Source organism: Aegilops tauschii, chromosome 2 (genome assembly GCF_002575655.3).
Source record: "Aegilops tauschii subsp. strangulata cultivar AL8/78 chromosome 2, Aet v6.0, whole genome shotgun sequence".
Taxonomy (NCBI): domain Eukaryota; kingdom Viridiplantae; phylum Streptophyta; class Magnoliopsida; order Poales; family Poaceae; genus Aegilops; species Aegilops tauschii.
Genome location: NC_053036.3, coordinates 629,445,134 through 629,460,247, shown reverse-complemented (window position 1 = coordinate 629,460,247; position 15,114 = coordinate 629,445,134). Strand labels below are relative to the sequence as shown.

General features: G+C 49.0%; 1 protein-coding gene and 1 long non-coding RNA gene across 3 annotated transcripts; one reads left to right on the top strand and one right to left on the bottom strand.

The window, feature by feature from the left end:
- The first annotated feature begins 565 nt into the window (after positions 1–565).
- Positions 566–3,942, top strand: LOC141041843 (uncharacterized). 2 transcript variants are annotated; one of them, XR_012203586.1, is made up of 4 exons: positions 566–1,312; positions 1,396–1,733; positions 1,829–2,624; positions 3,057–3,942. It is a non-coding gene; the product is annotated as an uncharacterized lncRNA (long non-coding RNA). The 2 variants fall into 2 exon arrangements; XR_012203585.1 differs by lacking the exon at positions 3,057–3,942 and adding an exon at positions 2,714–3,033.
- A 2,942-nt stretch (positions 3,943–6,884) lies between these two features.
- LOC141041375 (uncharacterized) lies at positions 6,885–8,670 on the bottom strand. Its single transcript, XM_073507520.1, has one exon. The coding sequence runs from the start codon at positions 8,112–8,114 to the stop codon at positions 6,885–6,887; it is 1,230 nt and encodes a 409-aa protein (XP_073363621.1). The 5' UTR covers positions 8,115–8,670.
- Positions 8,671–15,114: the final 6,444 nt, after the last annotated feature.

The following is a 15,114-nucleotide window of genomic DNA, read 5'->3' as shown; positions in this document are numbered from 1 at the left end:
GGAGAAGGCTCGGGAGGTCGATTAAAACCTTCGAGCAGTGGATAGAGCATGAGCCTCTGGAGAGGTGGTCTTTGCTACAGGACACACATGGAGCAAGGTACGGTGTCATGACAACGAACCTCGCGGAAACATACAACTTTGTCCTCAGAGGAAACCGGGCATTGCCACTTACAGCCATTGTTGAGGGTATTTTCTATGGCACCGTCAAGTATTTCAGAGACAGACGTCAAATAGCAGAGCAGCATATCTTGAACAACCCAAATACACGGTACTGTGAAAGAGTCACGAAGTACATGGACAACAAGATGCAAAAAGCTAGGTCACACACTGTAGTCGCCATCGGTAATCAAGAAAGAAGGTTTGAAGTCCGCTTAGCCAACAACAAATTCGGATGTGCAAATGAGTTGATGACGCATGAGGTGAAAATTGGCAATGAAGCCTGGCCAACGTGTGAGTGCACATGCAATAAACCGAAATTGCTTCACCTACCTTGCTCACATGTACTTGCTGCTTGCGGGCAGCTTGGAATGGACGCAATATCGTTTGTGTCTCCATATTTTCTGAAAGAAGCTGTCCTCAATACCTGGACAGGTGAGCTGATGGGTTTTCGAGCAATGGGTAATTTCAACAGCGTCAACCCCGCCGATAGGCGTTACATTCCAAACCCAGAGCATATGCGTACAAGTAGAGGCAGACGGCAGTGTCAGCGCATCCGAAATGATATGGATGAATCTGAAGCAGGAGGTCCGACTAGGCAATGCATTCTATGCAATGAATTTGGCCATAGGGACACTAATTGTCCCACTTTCGTCACTGGGCGTGGACGAGGCAACCGGGGAAGAAGAGGAGGTAGAGGTAGTAGAGGAGTAAGGGCGAGAGGAAGAAGCTAAGCTAGCACTAGTTTGTTCTGAATTTATATTAAGTGTGTTGTGGCACTATGTTCTGAAATTTGTATTAAGTGTGGCACTATGTTCTGAAATTTGTATTAAGTGTGGCACTATGTTCTGAATTTTTATTAAGTGTGACACTATGTTCTGAATTTTTATTAAGAGTGCCACTATGTTATGAATTTTAATTAAGTGTGCCACTATGTTATGAATTTTAATTAAGTGTGCCACTTTGTTCTGAATTTTAATTAAGTGTGCCACTTTGTTCTGAATTTTGTAAGTGCAGGAATGTCGGGATTGTGGTTGCTGAATGGGGACATTGATAAGGGTCATCGTGGTGCGATATGGTATGAGCGCAAGCTTGAGCCTCTCGTCACTCGCACTCCTAAGGAAAACTGGAAGATACACTCAGGATGGCTTCAGCGGTACGTGCTTTATAAATTTTCACACTGACATGCATATTAATGGTTGAAATGGGAGACAGTAACTGAAAAGTTCTCTGATGAAGGTTGAAATGGGCCGGCCTTTTACCTTTCGCGCGTCTGGTTGAGTATCCCGGGTGAGAAACGCGTCGCCATCGATGGGTCTTTGCTGAGCTGCTTAGTGGACCGTTGGAGGCCAGAGACCCACACGTTTCACTTCAGATGGGGAGAGATGGCTCCTACTCTGGAGGATGTGTCACTTTTGCTCGGTCTACCGTTGGCAGGTCATGCCGTAGGACCGTTGGACGCACCGGCTGGTTGGGAGCGAGCTCTCACAAAACGTTTTCACGGTGTTTTTCCGGATGCTCCCGATCCGGTATGGGAGCATCACGGACCTAAGTATGAGTGGTTGCTAAATTTCCGGGTAATTTCCCCTACCTATTCTCTTCAAGTTATCGCGCATAAAGTTGTACAGAAAATAATTGCGGCTTACTAAAACTTTCTCTTCGCTTAATGCAGATCCAGAACTTCCGGGCGCCCTTGACTGCGGAACAGATCACTCGGAGCCTCGAGGCCTACTTACTGTGGCTTTTCGGCAAGGTGATGTTCACGGAGAACCATGTCACCACTATCAGCGCCCTCTACATCCCTATGGCACTCGAGATAGCGAGCGCTCAGACGGCGGATCAGATCAGACAGAGGAGTTGGGGTTCGGCGGTGTTAGCGGCTACATACCGAGGTATGTGCAACGGTTGCCAGCTTACATCGAGAAAGCCAGCCCTTCTTGGATGCCCTCTATTCCTACAGCTGTGGTCGTGGGAGAGGTTCTCTATAGGGCGACCAGATGTACGGGTTCATGAGCCTATAGACGCCATGTTTGATGTTGAGGGCATCGACATGCCTACTTTCGGTCTGTGTTGGACTCGTCGCAAGGTATGCACCGTGTTGTAGTTTAATGCAACTTTTTCTGCACAAGAGATCGATCGATGCGAGCGGCTACTAACTTTTATTCTCTGTAGAGACACTTTGCTAGTGATCAGACCAGGAAGGCGTACACAGCATTGAACGAGCAGTTCGATGCGTACACCGGGGTAATCTGGCAGCCCTACACGGAAGCAGCCATACAAGCGAGATACCCTGCTGGTATGTCTGTGCTATGCACAAGGGACCGAGATTACTGGATGACAAAATCGAAGATCATCTTCGATGTCTTCGTCGAGGAGATGGCACAACAGAGGGTTATGAGGCAATTTGGTCTTCTGCAGTTGGAGCTACCTCCCCCTATAGAGAACCCGGTGCCAGCACACATCCACAGGTATTAACCAGTTTTTCAATGTTGCATTTTCTTTCATAGTACTCCATTCGAAGCTTTAGGTAATTGTTGAACACACACCACAATTTTAGGACGACAAGGAAGGGCATGAACAGGACAACTGCTGAATGGCTAGCTAGACTAGAGCCGTATGTTATAGAATGGGAGACAGCAAACACAAATCTATGGCACGAGAATCACAATTTCGATCTCGATGAATTCAATCTCTATTTGCGGCGCTACATGACCGGAACACGGTTACGCATTGTTGAGTACTCCCACCCAGAGGAGTTACCGGATCCTACTCCGTCGGATATGTACATGATACTTCGGGCTCTAGGCAGTACGCGGTAAGATATTTTTTCTTTACGTAATGTTGTCACATACTTCGACGTGCAAGAGACAGACATTATTAATCGTCATGGAAATTTGCAGGCTACCTTGACACGCGAACTGTACGACGACGTGACCACCTTCGGACGATCACTATCGTCTGGACCTCTTCTTCAACATCGTCCAGTGGTACAGCCCTTCTTGGAAAGAATTCAGAATAAGATACGGACTGTGTACGAGGCTATCACGTGCACCCGGAGAACCGATGTTGTTCAGCACGAGCAGGAGCAGCCGCGTCACTCCATGCAACGACATCAACCACGTCCACGCCTAGCACAGCAGCCGACAACGAGGCCACCCCGTCCTGACCAACCTGGCAGTTCTACGTGGCACCCGCAGCACTATGGTCCCACGTCGAGCTTCGTGTTTTCTCCACAGCCACAGCAGCACGGTCCCTCGTCCAGTTTCGTGTTTCAGCCAGAGCAGACGTCACACCCAGCAGGTATGTGTCTTCATATTTATTGTTTTCAATATTAATTGACGCGACCTCATTCTTCATGATGAACCGTTCCATCGCGTAGGGGCCTATGGATATCAGGCATCTATGTCGGCATCACATGATACGTGGGGGAGTGATCAACATCCCGAGGACAACATACAGGCTCAGATGTCGCAGCACACCCAGTGGATGAACATGTTTTCGACTCCTCCACCAGGCCCCACACAGGATACACAGCATGACCAGGGAGAGTCTGAGATTCCTCCTCGTCACGTTAGGGCACCCGACAGGTTGGGATGGTCCCCGATTCCAGATCCGCCTCCCCGCCAGGCCAGACGTCGTCACTGACGCTTCTATGTATCTGTATCAGTAGAGACATTACCATCTATTTCTGTGTAAGACTTATGTCTATTCTATGTATGAGACAAATGACTATGTACTTATGTACGAGACATATGCCTACTCTATTTTAGTACTCTGTTATCGGAACTACAAGATCGTATGTAGATAGAACATAATATTCATACAACGAGACATTGCAAGCAAATAGATAGAACTACATCTAAATTAAATGGTACGTAACTTAACTCACAACATACAGCATAAAAACTAGATGAAGTCATCATCGTCATATGTTCGCGCCAACTTTTTCCCGCCATATGTTCGCGCCAACTTTTTCCCGCCACCCGTTTCCCGCCACCCGTTTCCCGCCACCCGTTTCCCTCCACCCTTTTCCCGCCACCCGTTTCCCGCCACCCGTTTCCCGCCAACCCTTTCCCGCCATATCGCAGCCGTTCTTTCCCGCCATTTTCTCCTCTCTACCTATAAAACCCCCTTCAGACGGAGCTGCATAAGCATTGCAGTGCGCTGGTGGTAAATTGGAGCACTGTGGTGGAGGTGAAGCTGTTGTTCGTCGTTCTTCGTTCGAGCCGGAGCACCGGCAGTTTGGTGGCCGCCGTTCGTCCTTCATCCTTCACACGCACGCTTCAAGGGTATATTTAAGCCCACATTTTATTTTTCGTACGTGCTCCGGTCGTTTTTGTTAATATATTTAGATGTCAACTAATTAATCTGTCAATATTTGTAGTTGCTACGGCAAATATTCGTAATATAATTGTAGGAGGGTGAATTGTATTAGTTGCTCCGTTAATATTCTGTAATATATAGCTTCGTAATATATAGACATGTCTAATATTTGTTAGTGGGGATATTAAGGGGTAGGGTAGGTACTCAATGCGATTTGTGTGTTGCAGATGGCTGAGAGTACTCAGTGGGTGCTTAGCCCTATTGTTCATGTCCAAGGCTTGTCTCCAAGTGTTGTGCAAGTTAGTGAAGTGGACCTCACTTTTGATTGGTTGAAGACTAAATTCATGTTGAAGCAAGGGTTGAAGGAAGACGATTTTGTGTACTACGTCAGCAGGAAGCATTCAGATGGCCCTGGGGAAAGAAAATTGATTGACATAACTGATGATGGCAAGATTCAAGAAATGCTGAGCGAATGGGAATGGAAAAGGGTTGTTCAGTTGCATTGCTACAGGAAACCGAGTTATATGTGATGCATTTGTCATTCGAGATCCGCCTCCCCGGCAGGCCAGACGTCGTCATTGCCGCTCCTATGTATCAGTAGAGACATTACCATCTATTTCTGTGTGAGAACTTATGTCTATTCTATGTATGAGACAAATGACTATGTACTTATGTACGAGACATATGCCTACTCTACAAGATCATATTTAGATAGAACATAATATTCATACAACAAGACATTACAAACAACTAGATAGAACTACATCCAAATTAAATGGCACGTAACTGAACTCACAACATACAACATAAAAACTACATGAAGTCATCATCGTCATCCTCGATCGATGCAGAACTCTTGCCCTTCGACGATGAAGAACTCTTGCCCTTCGACGATGCAGAAACCTTGCCCTTCGATGATGAAGAACTCTTGCCCTTCGACGATGCAGAAACCTTGCCCTTCGATGATGAAGAACTCTTGCCCTTCGACGATGCAGAACCCGAAAGCGGCGGCATGAAGATATCATCTTCGTCCTCGCTCTCCTCAGTCCATAAACATGGATTATTTGCTGCAATCCTTCTGAAAGTTTCACTCTTCGGCACCACTACCTTCTTCCACCTGTCATGCAACCTAAGAAGTTCTTTACGTACCTCCTCATAGGTCCTTTCAGGCCACCCAGAACTACGTAATTGGTGAGCCAACTCATTCATTATGGTGTCACTACCGGTGAGTTCGTCCCATGGAACTATCCTATTATCCATCCTGAAATCGGTAGCTAGCCTCAGAAGAGTCCTGCTCATCCCAGGGTGAAAACTACGATCGAAAGGATAATGGGACATCTCAACTACACTACACTGCAATGCTTATCCAGCTCCGTCTGAAGGGGGTTTTATAGATAGAGACGAGAAAATGGCGGGAAAGAACGACTGCGGTATGGCGGGAAAGGTTGGCGGGAAATGGGAGGAGGGAAACGGGTGGCGGGAAATTGTTTGGCGGGAAATGGGTGGCGGGAAATGGGTGGCGGGAAAAGCGCAGTTTGGAAATGTCGATAACTTTCAAAACAAATGTTCATCACAATGGAAAAAGGTTCCCGCCTTTCAAAAAATGCATGCAATTTTTTAGAAAAATATGATAAGAAATGGTTCGTGCCACTAAATGAATGTACTACGTCACCTTTGCTGGAAATATTCTCGTGTTTCCAAAAAATATCCATGACATTCTACAAAATGGTACTCCCTTCATCTCATAATATAAGATCATATTACAATCAATATACTCACATATCACGTGGGTTAACAAATGTTTAGATGGATCATGACATTTTAAGAAAATATTCGCGTGTTTCTAAAAAAAGTTTATGAAAATTTCAGAAAAGCATTTTAAAAAATGTTGTGTGGTTTAAAAAAATGGTATTTCCATTAAAAATGTATTTGAAGAAATGTTACCATGTATTCATAACGTGTTAAAATATATACTTTTAAAAAATATTCGCGTGTATTATTAAAAATAGGCATGCACCAGTCGGCCCACAGCAGGCCGACTGAGCATAGTCGGCCCACTACAGGCCTATCGGTGTACTGCAAGCCGACTGGACCCTGTCGGCCAACTGCAGGCCGACTGGGCTTGAATCTGCTGGCCGACAGCCCAATCGGCCAGCAGCAAACTGATGGGCCTCCAGTCGGCCTGCTGTGGGCCGACTGGGCTCTGTCGGCCTGCAGTGGGCCGACGGTGTATTATTCTTGTAAATTCTTTTTTCTACGTATTATTTCTGTAAAAAAATTTTAAAAATGTATTATTTAAAAAAAATTAGCCTAAACCATGTAAGCAATAATTATGATCACAATAATGAACTAGCAAGCATCAGACAATTTGTGTGCTAGTGATAACAATGAAGATAAGGAGGTAGCTAGCATCCCAGAGAAAGTTTACCACTTGACACTTTCGGTGACAATAATAATGACGGTGGGAAGTTGCAATATGCGCGTGACTCGGCAGGAATGAGCCGTGAAACACATACCCTCTCAAGCTGGAAAGTTTTGACATCCAGCGTGAAACAACCTAGCTCGAGCAATGAGTTTCCGCACTGATACAGGAGCAAGTGCCTCCCTATTGAACCCATGAACGAGGAGCCAGAAGCTATTGAGATTGTCTTCTCCGTCTGCCACTGGGTGGAACTCCCACCATTGTCTCGTCCAATGGTATATCTCAGGAGAACTGTGTCAAGTCCATGATGGCTGACTTTGTCATGTGCAGGCACAAACATCCCAATCATGCCTTCCCCTGCCTCCACAATGCCCATATAACTGTGGAAACCACTAACTCTGGGTGGGCGGTCAGCCATGGTGAACTCCATTCTTCGGGTGTCAAGCACAGCGAATTTTCCACTCCAACCTGCAAACCAGTAAAAGCAACCATATGCATATTGCCGCCACGAAGAAATACCCATCCATTCCGACGAGAAGTCAGGTATAAAATTAATCCAACTCAGGGATGGAATGTCTCGCCACTGTCCGGTGCCGGAAAAGAAGACAAAGGCCACCAGCTTAGTTTGGTACTGCGCTAGGCAGATCACTCTGAACACCGTATCCTCGGCAGGAGGTGTCTCCTCGTCGTTGCCATCAGGGACTAGAAAGCTCTCGCCCCAGCGCTGTCCATATATCCGCAGTGGGTTCTCATCCGAAGCCGCTAGGTCATCGGGGATTGTGGGGAGCAGGAGGTACTCCCGGTGCAGGGGGTCGCACACCGCCATCTCCGCGAAGAGGGCGCCGGTGCGTCCCTTGCCGGCGCCATGCCGGCAGGGTCTGTCGAGGAGGACGCGGCCGTCGCGGACGTCCCGTACGGACCAGCTCCGCGCAGGGGAGGGGAGGAAGGCGAAGGAGAAGTCAGCGGTGCTGGCGACAGCGCGGGCCGCAGGCGCTGAGGGGTGAGGCGGTACGGCGGGGTGGAAGCCGTGCTGGTCGAGGAAGCCGAGGAGGGGCGGGGGGTGGAGTCTGCGGAAGCGTTGGAGGAAGCAGCCGTCGGCGACGAGGTGGCGGAAGGAGACGCAGACTGCCGAGGCGCGGATGAGGTCGGATGCGGCGGGGAGGCGGAGGAGGATTTCCACCAGGAGCTCGTCGGGGATCTCCGGCAAGGCCATCTTCCGGCCGCTCTCTGTCCCCTATGCTGGCAGCGGCGGCGGCTGTGTGCTGCGTAAGATGGCCGGAAGATGGTTCCACGGTGTAAATGGGCTGCAGAATACCCTACTTTAGGTTTTGAGTGTGGGCTGAAAAATATGCGTTGGAGTGGCGATGGCCGGTGTTTTGTTCAGGAAAGCCGGTGTTTTGTTCAGGAAAAAGATGGGCCGGTGTGAAGATGGGGTTATCTGACAAAAAAAAAGGATTCTCAAAAAAAAAGGAAAAAAGATGAGGCTAAGAGTTAGCGGCAACAAAAAAATAGTGCGTTACTCTGCGCTAGTTAGAGCCTCTCCAACAGTGGCTGCAAAAAACGCACGCGCGGTAAAATGAGATTTTAGCGCGGGATGGTTTCACGCGGGAAACGATTGCGTGCGCGGGGAAAAAGCGGGCGGTCGCGCGCTAGATTTGGTCCGCCGCTTCTGGCGCGCCTATAAAATGCAGTGTCCGCCACACACCGTTCCATCGCTATCCACATCGCCACGTGCCCTCTGCCGCTCTCTCCTCGCTCCCTCTACCGCTTTCTCGCCTCACCGCCGACGTGCCACCATGCCGTCGCGCCGCCGGGGAGCTTCGGGCTACCGCGGCGTCCGTGTGCGCCCGGCCGGCACCTACTCCGCCGAGATTCGGTCCGGCGACGTGTGCCTCGGCCTCGGCACCTTTGACAGCGCCCACGAGGGCGCCCGCGCGTATGACACTGCGGCGTGGCGCCTCCGGCGGTCCCGTTGGGACATGAACTTTCCGGACGTGGCGACGCGGGAGCGGGTGCAAAAGTTGGCGCTGCCCCGCGGCTTATCACCGACGAGGATTGCCGCGAGAACCGGAGGCGGGAGCGCCGTCTCAGCCTAGCCGAGATGGACGAGGAAGCCATGGGCTGTGGCGCCAACGCTTCCCGCAAGACGTCATCAACGAGCAACAGTTCTTCGCCGAGAGGAGGGCGGAGAGGTAGGAGAGGAGGACGGAGCGAGCCGCCTATCGCGAGGACAGGCGAACGCGGAAGGCAACCGCTGAATTCAACATCGCGCTAGGAGATGCGTCGTCTTGGGGCTCCAACGGCGAGCTGTTCCTTGACACCTACATTCAGACGTCGGAGGAGGACATCACTGAGGCGGAGTCCGAGTCGGAGGATGACGAGTAGTAGTAGTTTTTCGTTTTATCTATCTATCGTAGGAGGAGGCTATGAACTATCTACGCACTATCTATGTATCGTAGGAGGGGGCTATGAACTATCTATGCACTATCTATGTATCATAGGAGGAGGCTATGAACTATCTATCGTTTATCTATGTACTATCGGAGCCAAATGTGTATCGAATCGTAGTACAAAAAAGAAGAAATATAGCGCGTCTCCTGGCGCAGCTTGGGCGCGCTTTATTTTGTGGAGCCAGCGCCCGCCGCGCGCAAAAGCTGGCTCACCCGGCGCCATATACTGTTTTTTAGCATGCCGCGCGTTGCGCGTCTGTTGGAGATGCTCTTATAGCATTGCTATAGCGTATCCGGAAGGTGCATGCTATATTTGAGGAATTTTGCTAGCTACGATGCTAATCACGTTACAGTGCGCTATTTCAACGCTAAAATTTGTAGTGTATTATATCATTGTGGCATCATGAAAAAAAACCTGAAGGAGAGAAACAACAACCAAGCCCCAGCCGCCCAAAACTATCCCTTGGCCGCCACAGGCCCACAACCCACACCCCTGTCATTCTCAGTCTCAGATGGTCAGACCTAATGAACAACCGACCCTAATTCATTCACACTTCACATCTGAGCTATGAGACCACTCCCTACCCCTTCGCTTCAGACGATGACAGAGGGGTAGAGAGTAGCGTGGCCTAGTGAGCAGGGGTCCGGCTCGCCGCATGCCAGAGGTGGGGGACAAAGCTTGTCAGGGCAGGGCAAGGGGAGGGCCCACCAGATCCAGTGTGGGGCGGGATGCGCGGCGGCGGATCTCGCCGGCGCTAGTAAGGAGAAGAGCTGGAGGAAGGTGGCAGGGTAGGTAGGAGAGAGAGGGGGTGGGTGGCGTAGGAGAGAGATGTGGCGGGGCGGGGCGCGCCATGAGGTAGAGTACGCGGGGTGGCACTGGTCATGAGCGAGAGGAGGTGGTGCGCGGCGTAAGCGTGAGGCATTTTTTTAACAGTCAATGCAAACGGTGTTAACATGTGATGCCCCGTGGACCTGACCAGTGGGCTTGGTATGTCAAAGATTGGATTAAATCGCCCCAAACCAGTCGTTATTGTTTATTGGCAAAATTAGTAAGAAAATTGGTAGGTTTTTGGGACGCACAAAAAATGTGGTGGCAAATCTGAAAGTGAACTTCAAATGCGGTGTTTTTTTTAATTCACTTGTAAAAACTAGTCCCCGTCATCATCCTTGCTGTTAACTTCATTCTGCCATTGATTTTAGACGGGTTAGCATGGATGAAAGCTACACACACCACGGTTCATGGTGGCTGCAGGCTAGCTATCTTGCCACGTACGTAGTACTCCCTCCGTCTCAAAATTCTTGTTTTAAATTTGTCTAGATACGGATGTATATAAGGGAGTACTACGTATCTTGCCATTCTTATCGAGTCTCTTACGTAAGCCTAATATTTTTGTACTTCTTTTTTTGGAAAATCGTAAGCCTAGGTTGGAGTCTTTGTTTTTTCAAGTGAACGTCTGCTTGCCTGCACTGCATGCATGCGAGCTCGCGGTCATTGCTACTTACGTGTGCCAGTGACGGTCGGACAAGCAAACTAAAGAGAGATCGGAGATCTACTTCCCTCATATAACAAAGCTTAAATCCTTACCGTACGTAGTACGTATCATCGAGCGACCCACCGGCCGGCGGCAAAAGCAACTGCACCCAAACCCAGTCCAACACGAAAAGTTACTATAGGTTCTTGGCTTCTTGCCGTGTCGCGCACTCAATGGTACAGGAGTACTATCTAGACCCGATCGAGTCCTTTTTTATGCAGAACTTGTGCTTGCTTGCATGCGAGCTATGCTCGAGTCCTTTTTTAGGGGAACATATGCTTTGCTTACATGTGATGCGAGCTTCGCTGTTCCCCCATGACATTCATATCTACCCTTTCCAGGCGAGCCAAGCAAGCTCTAGGCTCTAGCTAGCAAACCGGTCGAGGAGAAGAGAAACCAGTCGACGGTTTCGCTAGCAAACCGATCGAAGAGAAACCACAGATCCACCACCCTACCACACCACGGACTAAAATGTCCTCTACCGGAGTAGAGCGGAGCGGCGCCGGAGCACCTAGAAACCGGAATGAGAAGCGGGAGCTCCATGGCTCGGGAGATGAGCTTGACGCTTTCTCGGAGGAGCTTCAACGGCGGCCAGAAGTAAGGATCAACGACATTGCGGTCGCCAAGGTGTACATCCTAATGGGCTTGAAAGGCGTGAGCGCCTTGGCGCTTTTGTGGGCCACCGTCGTCCTCCTCGGCGGCTTTGTCTCCGATCTGACCAAGACTGATTTTTGGTACCTCACCATCATCGGATTCGTGCAGGCTGCCGGGTTAGTGCTTGCATTCAACTCTCCCTTACTGTCGATGTTAAGCGTGGCATAAATTTCTTTCACGATTCCTGAAATAAGTCCCTTCAAAATAAAAAGGAAATTTCCTGAAATAAGTAGTGTACTAGTGTAAGTTATCTATCAGCGCACGCAATTTCCAAATATGTTCTATCGAAAAATTAAAAGGTGGTCATACTAGTGACTCTGGAGGCACACAAACCCTAGCCGCCGGTACCCGTCGCTCCTCCCTTCCTTCCCTCTATCGCCGCTGGAGAAAGCCGCGGGCTAAGCCCAAGCGGACGGCGACAGTGGGGGGGGGGGGGGGGGGGGGGGAATCACCTCCCTCTCATGGCGGTCGGGTGGCATGGGGAACCCAGACTCATGGGAGCGCGTCCCCGATCTGATCCACGATGGCATGGTGACTCCTGCCGATGGCGGTGTAGGTCGGCCATTTGGAAATGATAGGTGGGTGCCGCAGCGTGGATGTGGAGAAGTAGAGGGCTGGGTAGTGATGCACAGGGATGTCCGTGTGCGGGCCGGTCTCCATCCTGATTCGATCGGATGTGTGGTCGGGGGTCGGTGTGCTTCGTGCTCTCTGCTGGATGTGGACCATGACGTTCAGGTGATGGCCTTCCACGCGTGGGTGGTTGACCGGTGGCGCTACGGTCCACGTCTTTGTGGTGGTGACCCAGATCCAATCGGTTAGATGGTGGTGACTGCAGATTTTACTGCACCGACTTCCTATGGCTTCATGATAGTGGTGGTCATCGAAAGATCTTCAAGGAGGGTTCATCCGTCCTGACCCGGTGGTTGACTACGACGTGAGATAAAGATTATGGATGAGGACTTGATGTAGAGGGATGGTTGTGCTATCATGGCAGTCGCATCACATGTAGCTGTCAGGATTGCAGAAAGGTGGTGGCTACAAGACATGAGTGACTTCGCTGGTGGTGCTACTCGAGCACCCGGTCTTGAGCTCTGGGGCGAAAGCCTAGGCCAGACTCGAGTGGTTATACCTGGCAATGGCGATGTTTTTCTTACATCGTTAACTTGTTGAAGGCATTGCTTGAATATGCTCGGGTTGATTCTTCAAGGTGAAAACCTAGATTCTGGCCTTTTGGTTGGATCCGGTGACGGTGGAGCTTGAGTTTTGCTCCTTTCCTGAACGTGTTGCTGTTGAAGAACCTCATTCTACATGTGGTGTCATGATATGGTTGGTGCGGATATGATCATTTTATAGTTTGCCTATCGCGGATCTGATCGGGGTTTTTTCTTCTCGCGTACGCATGGTTTTAGTCCTATACGGCCTTGCTTGTTCCGGCATGTTTTCGAGCGCGTGTGTGACTTAGTGCTGGCTGCATGCAACCTAGCTATGTAGAGGCCGGCCGGGTGTGTGCTCATGTGTTATGTATCTTCTCAATCCTTAATTTTGAGCCAACAAAATTCACCCTTTGTCAGAAAAAAGGTTGACACGATAAAAAATATCGATTACTGATGTCCTGCAAGTGCACAGTTCTAGATGAAGCACACTTTTGTTGAAGTATTATTACTGTTTTTCTATGTCCTAACGAAGAGCGTAGGCGAGGGTTATTGTGGGTGTTTTGTTCACGCTCGACGTGTCCCTAGTCTCGAGTGAATTGGCTAGTATGGCATCTTCAAGACTTGAAGTGACAACTTTCGAAGAATAGTTGTGATGGAAACTATAGTTATGAAATAATAAGGAGATGTACGTAAACTACATGAAAGTGAATAACTGAAAGGAAGCGGTGTTTCCTGTAATGGAAATGTTAGGTGGGTAGAGGTTCAGTTCATGGTGAACAGAAAATGTCTTGTGCAATGGTAATGTGGTGTTACCTTCGTACTAAGTGCTCAGTAGGGGAGTCACTCTTTAGTAGCCAAACTCCATCTGCTAGGATTTTTTGACTCTACTGTCATGTCTTCCATTACCATCGTCAATGGTCGGCCCAACAATAAAGGTTGTTAGACCGAACCAATGTTTAGGGCATCGTGGCTTCTCATTATACTCGTATTCTCTTCGCTCCCTTATGATACCAACACTTCTCACCTGGAGGTCGCAGATTCGTAGGAAAATAAGTGCTTACACAAGTATGTCTCTAGATCATGTTGTTCGGGCCCTTAAATTGGACAACGAGCATTATGAACGCCATGAATAGTTTCTAATTGTGAGAGGCGTTGGGATTTCCCCCAAGAGAAAGGGTGAAGTAGTATAGTAGCAGAAAGTACTTCCCTCAGTAAAGAACCATGGTTTATCAAACCAATAGAAGATCCATGCAAACGATCTTTAGCAGTACGTACCTACGCACACAAGAGCAAATACTTGCATCCAATGCAGGCAAGAGGGTTGTCAACCCCCTTGTACTCGTTAATTGCAAGGATTAAATCTGATAGTAGGAGATATATAAATTGCAAAGCAAAATAAAAGTAAATAAATTGCAGCAAGATATTTATGGTTTTAGTAATATGATTTAAATAGACCCGGGGCCATAGCTTTCACTAGAGGCATCTCTCTGAAGAACATAGCAAACGATAGATACACAAATTACTGTTGGGTAGTTGATATAAAAGCGCATAGTTATTACGTTATTCATGGCATGATCAGTACAGAGGCATTACGTCCGTGACAAGTAAACTGAAACGATTCTGCATCTACTACTGTTACTCCACTTCGAGAGCGCTTCTACGCTTGCCTCTTTAGGTATTAAGTTCTTGACAAACAGAGTAATGCTTTGAGCATGATGACATAATATAGACAGAATAAAACCAAGTAATATGGTCAAACCCCGTCGTTTTACCCATAGTAGCAACAATACAATTATGTGCCTTGCTACCCCTTGCTGGAATTCTGTCTATTTTAGGCCTAGCCTAATAGCAGTTTCAGAAATTCCTAATAAATCCTAGAGGCCACGCAGCCCATTCGTGCAAGGCAAGAGGTGGAACTAAAGTTTAGTCCCACATTGCTAGTTTAGAGGGAGTTGGACCTCTTTATAAGTGAGGTTCTTTCCCCACATGTATGAGCATGAGAACAAGGGGGACATCCACGCGCGCTCCTCCTTCGCCGCGACGCGACGCGACGCGGGTTGCGGGAATGAGCCGAGCCGATGTCTAAATTTTTGCCACGCACGACGGGTATACGAACGGTCACACGGGAGCTGAAACGTTTTGCTGTAGTGGAGCCTGAATACGAACGGCGCACCTCTTCGCGTGCTGCCTATTCGTTTCGTCTCCCTCCGTTGCTTCACCTCCCGCCGCAGCCTGTTCGCGTCCTTCTCTTGTGCCTATATAAGAGAGGTCGCTCCTCTCCAGAGAGACACACCAGAACTCCTTCTTCCTCTCGCCACCGGCTCCTGAGCACTGCGCTGCTGGTACGATCTTCCCCATCCCGGCTTGCGGCGTGCACCGCAGGTCGGGACAGTAGGCCTCCGAAACCGCACCTTTTGAGTCCT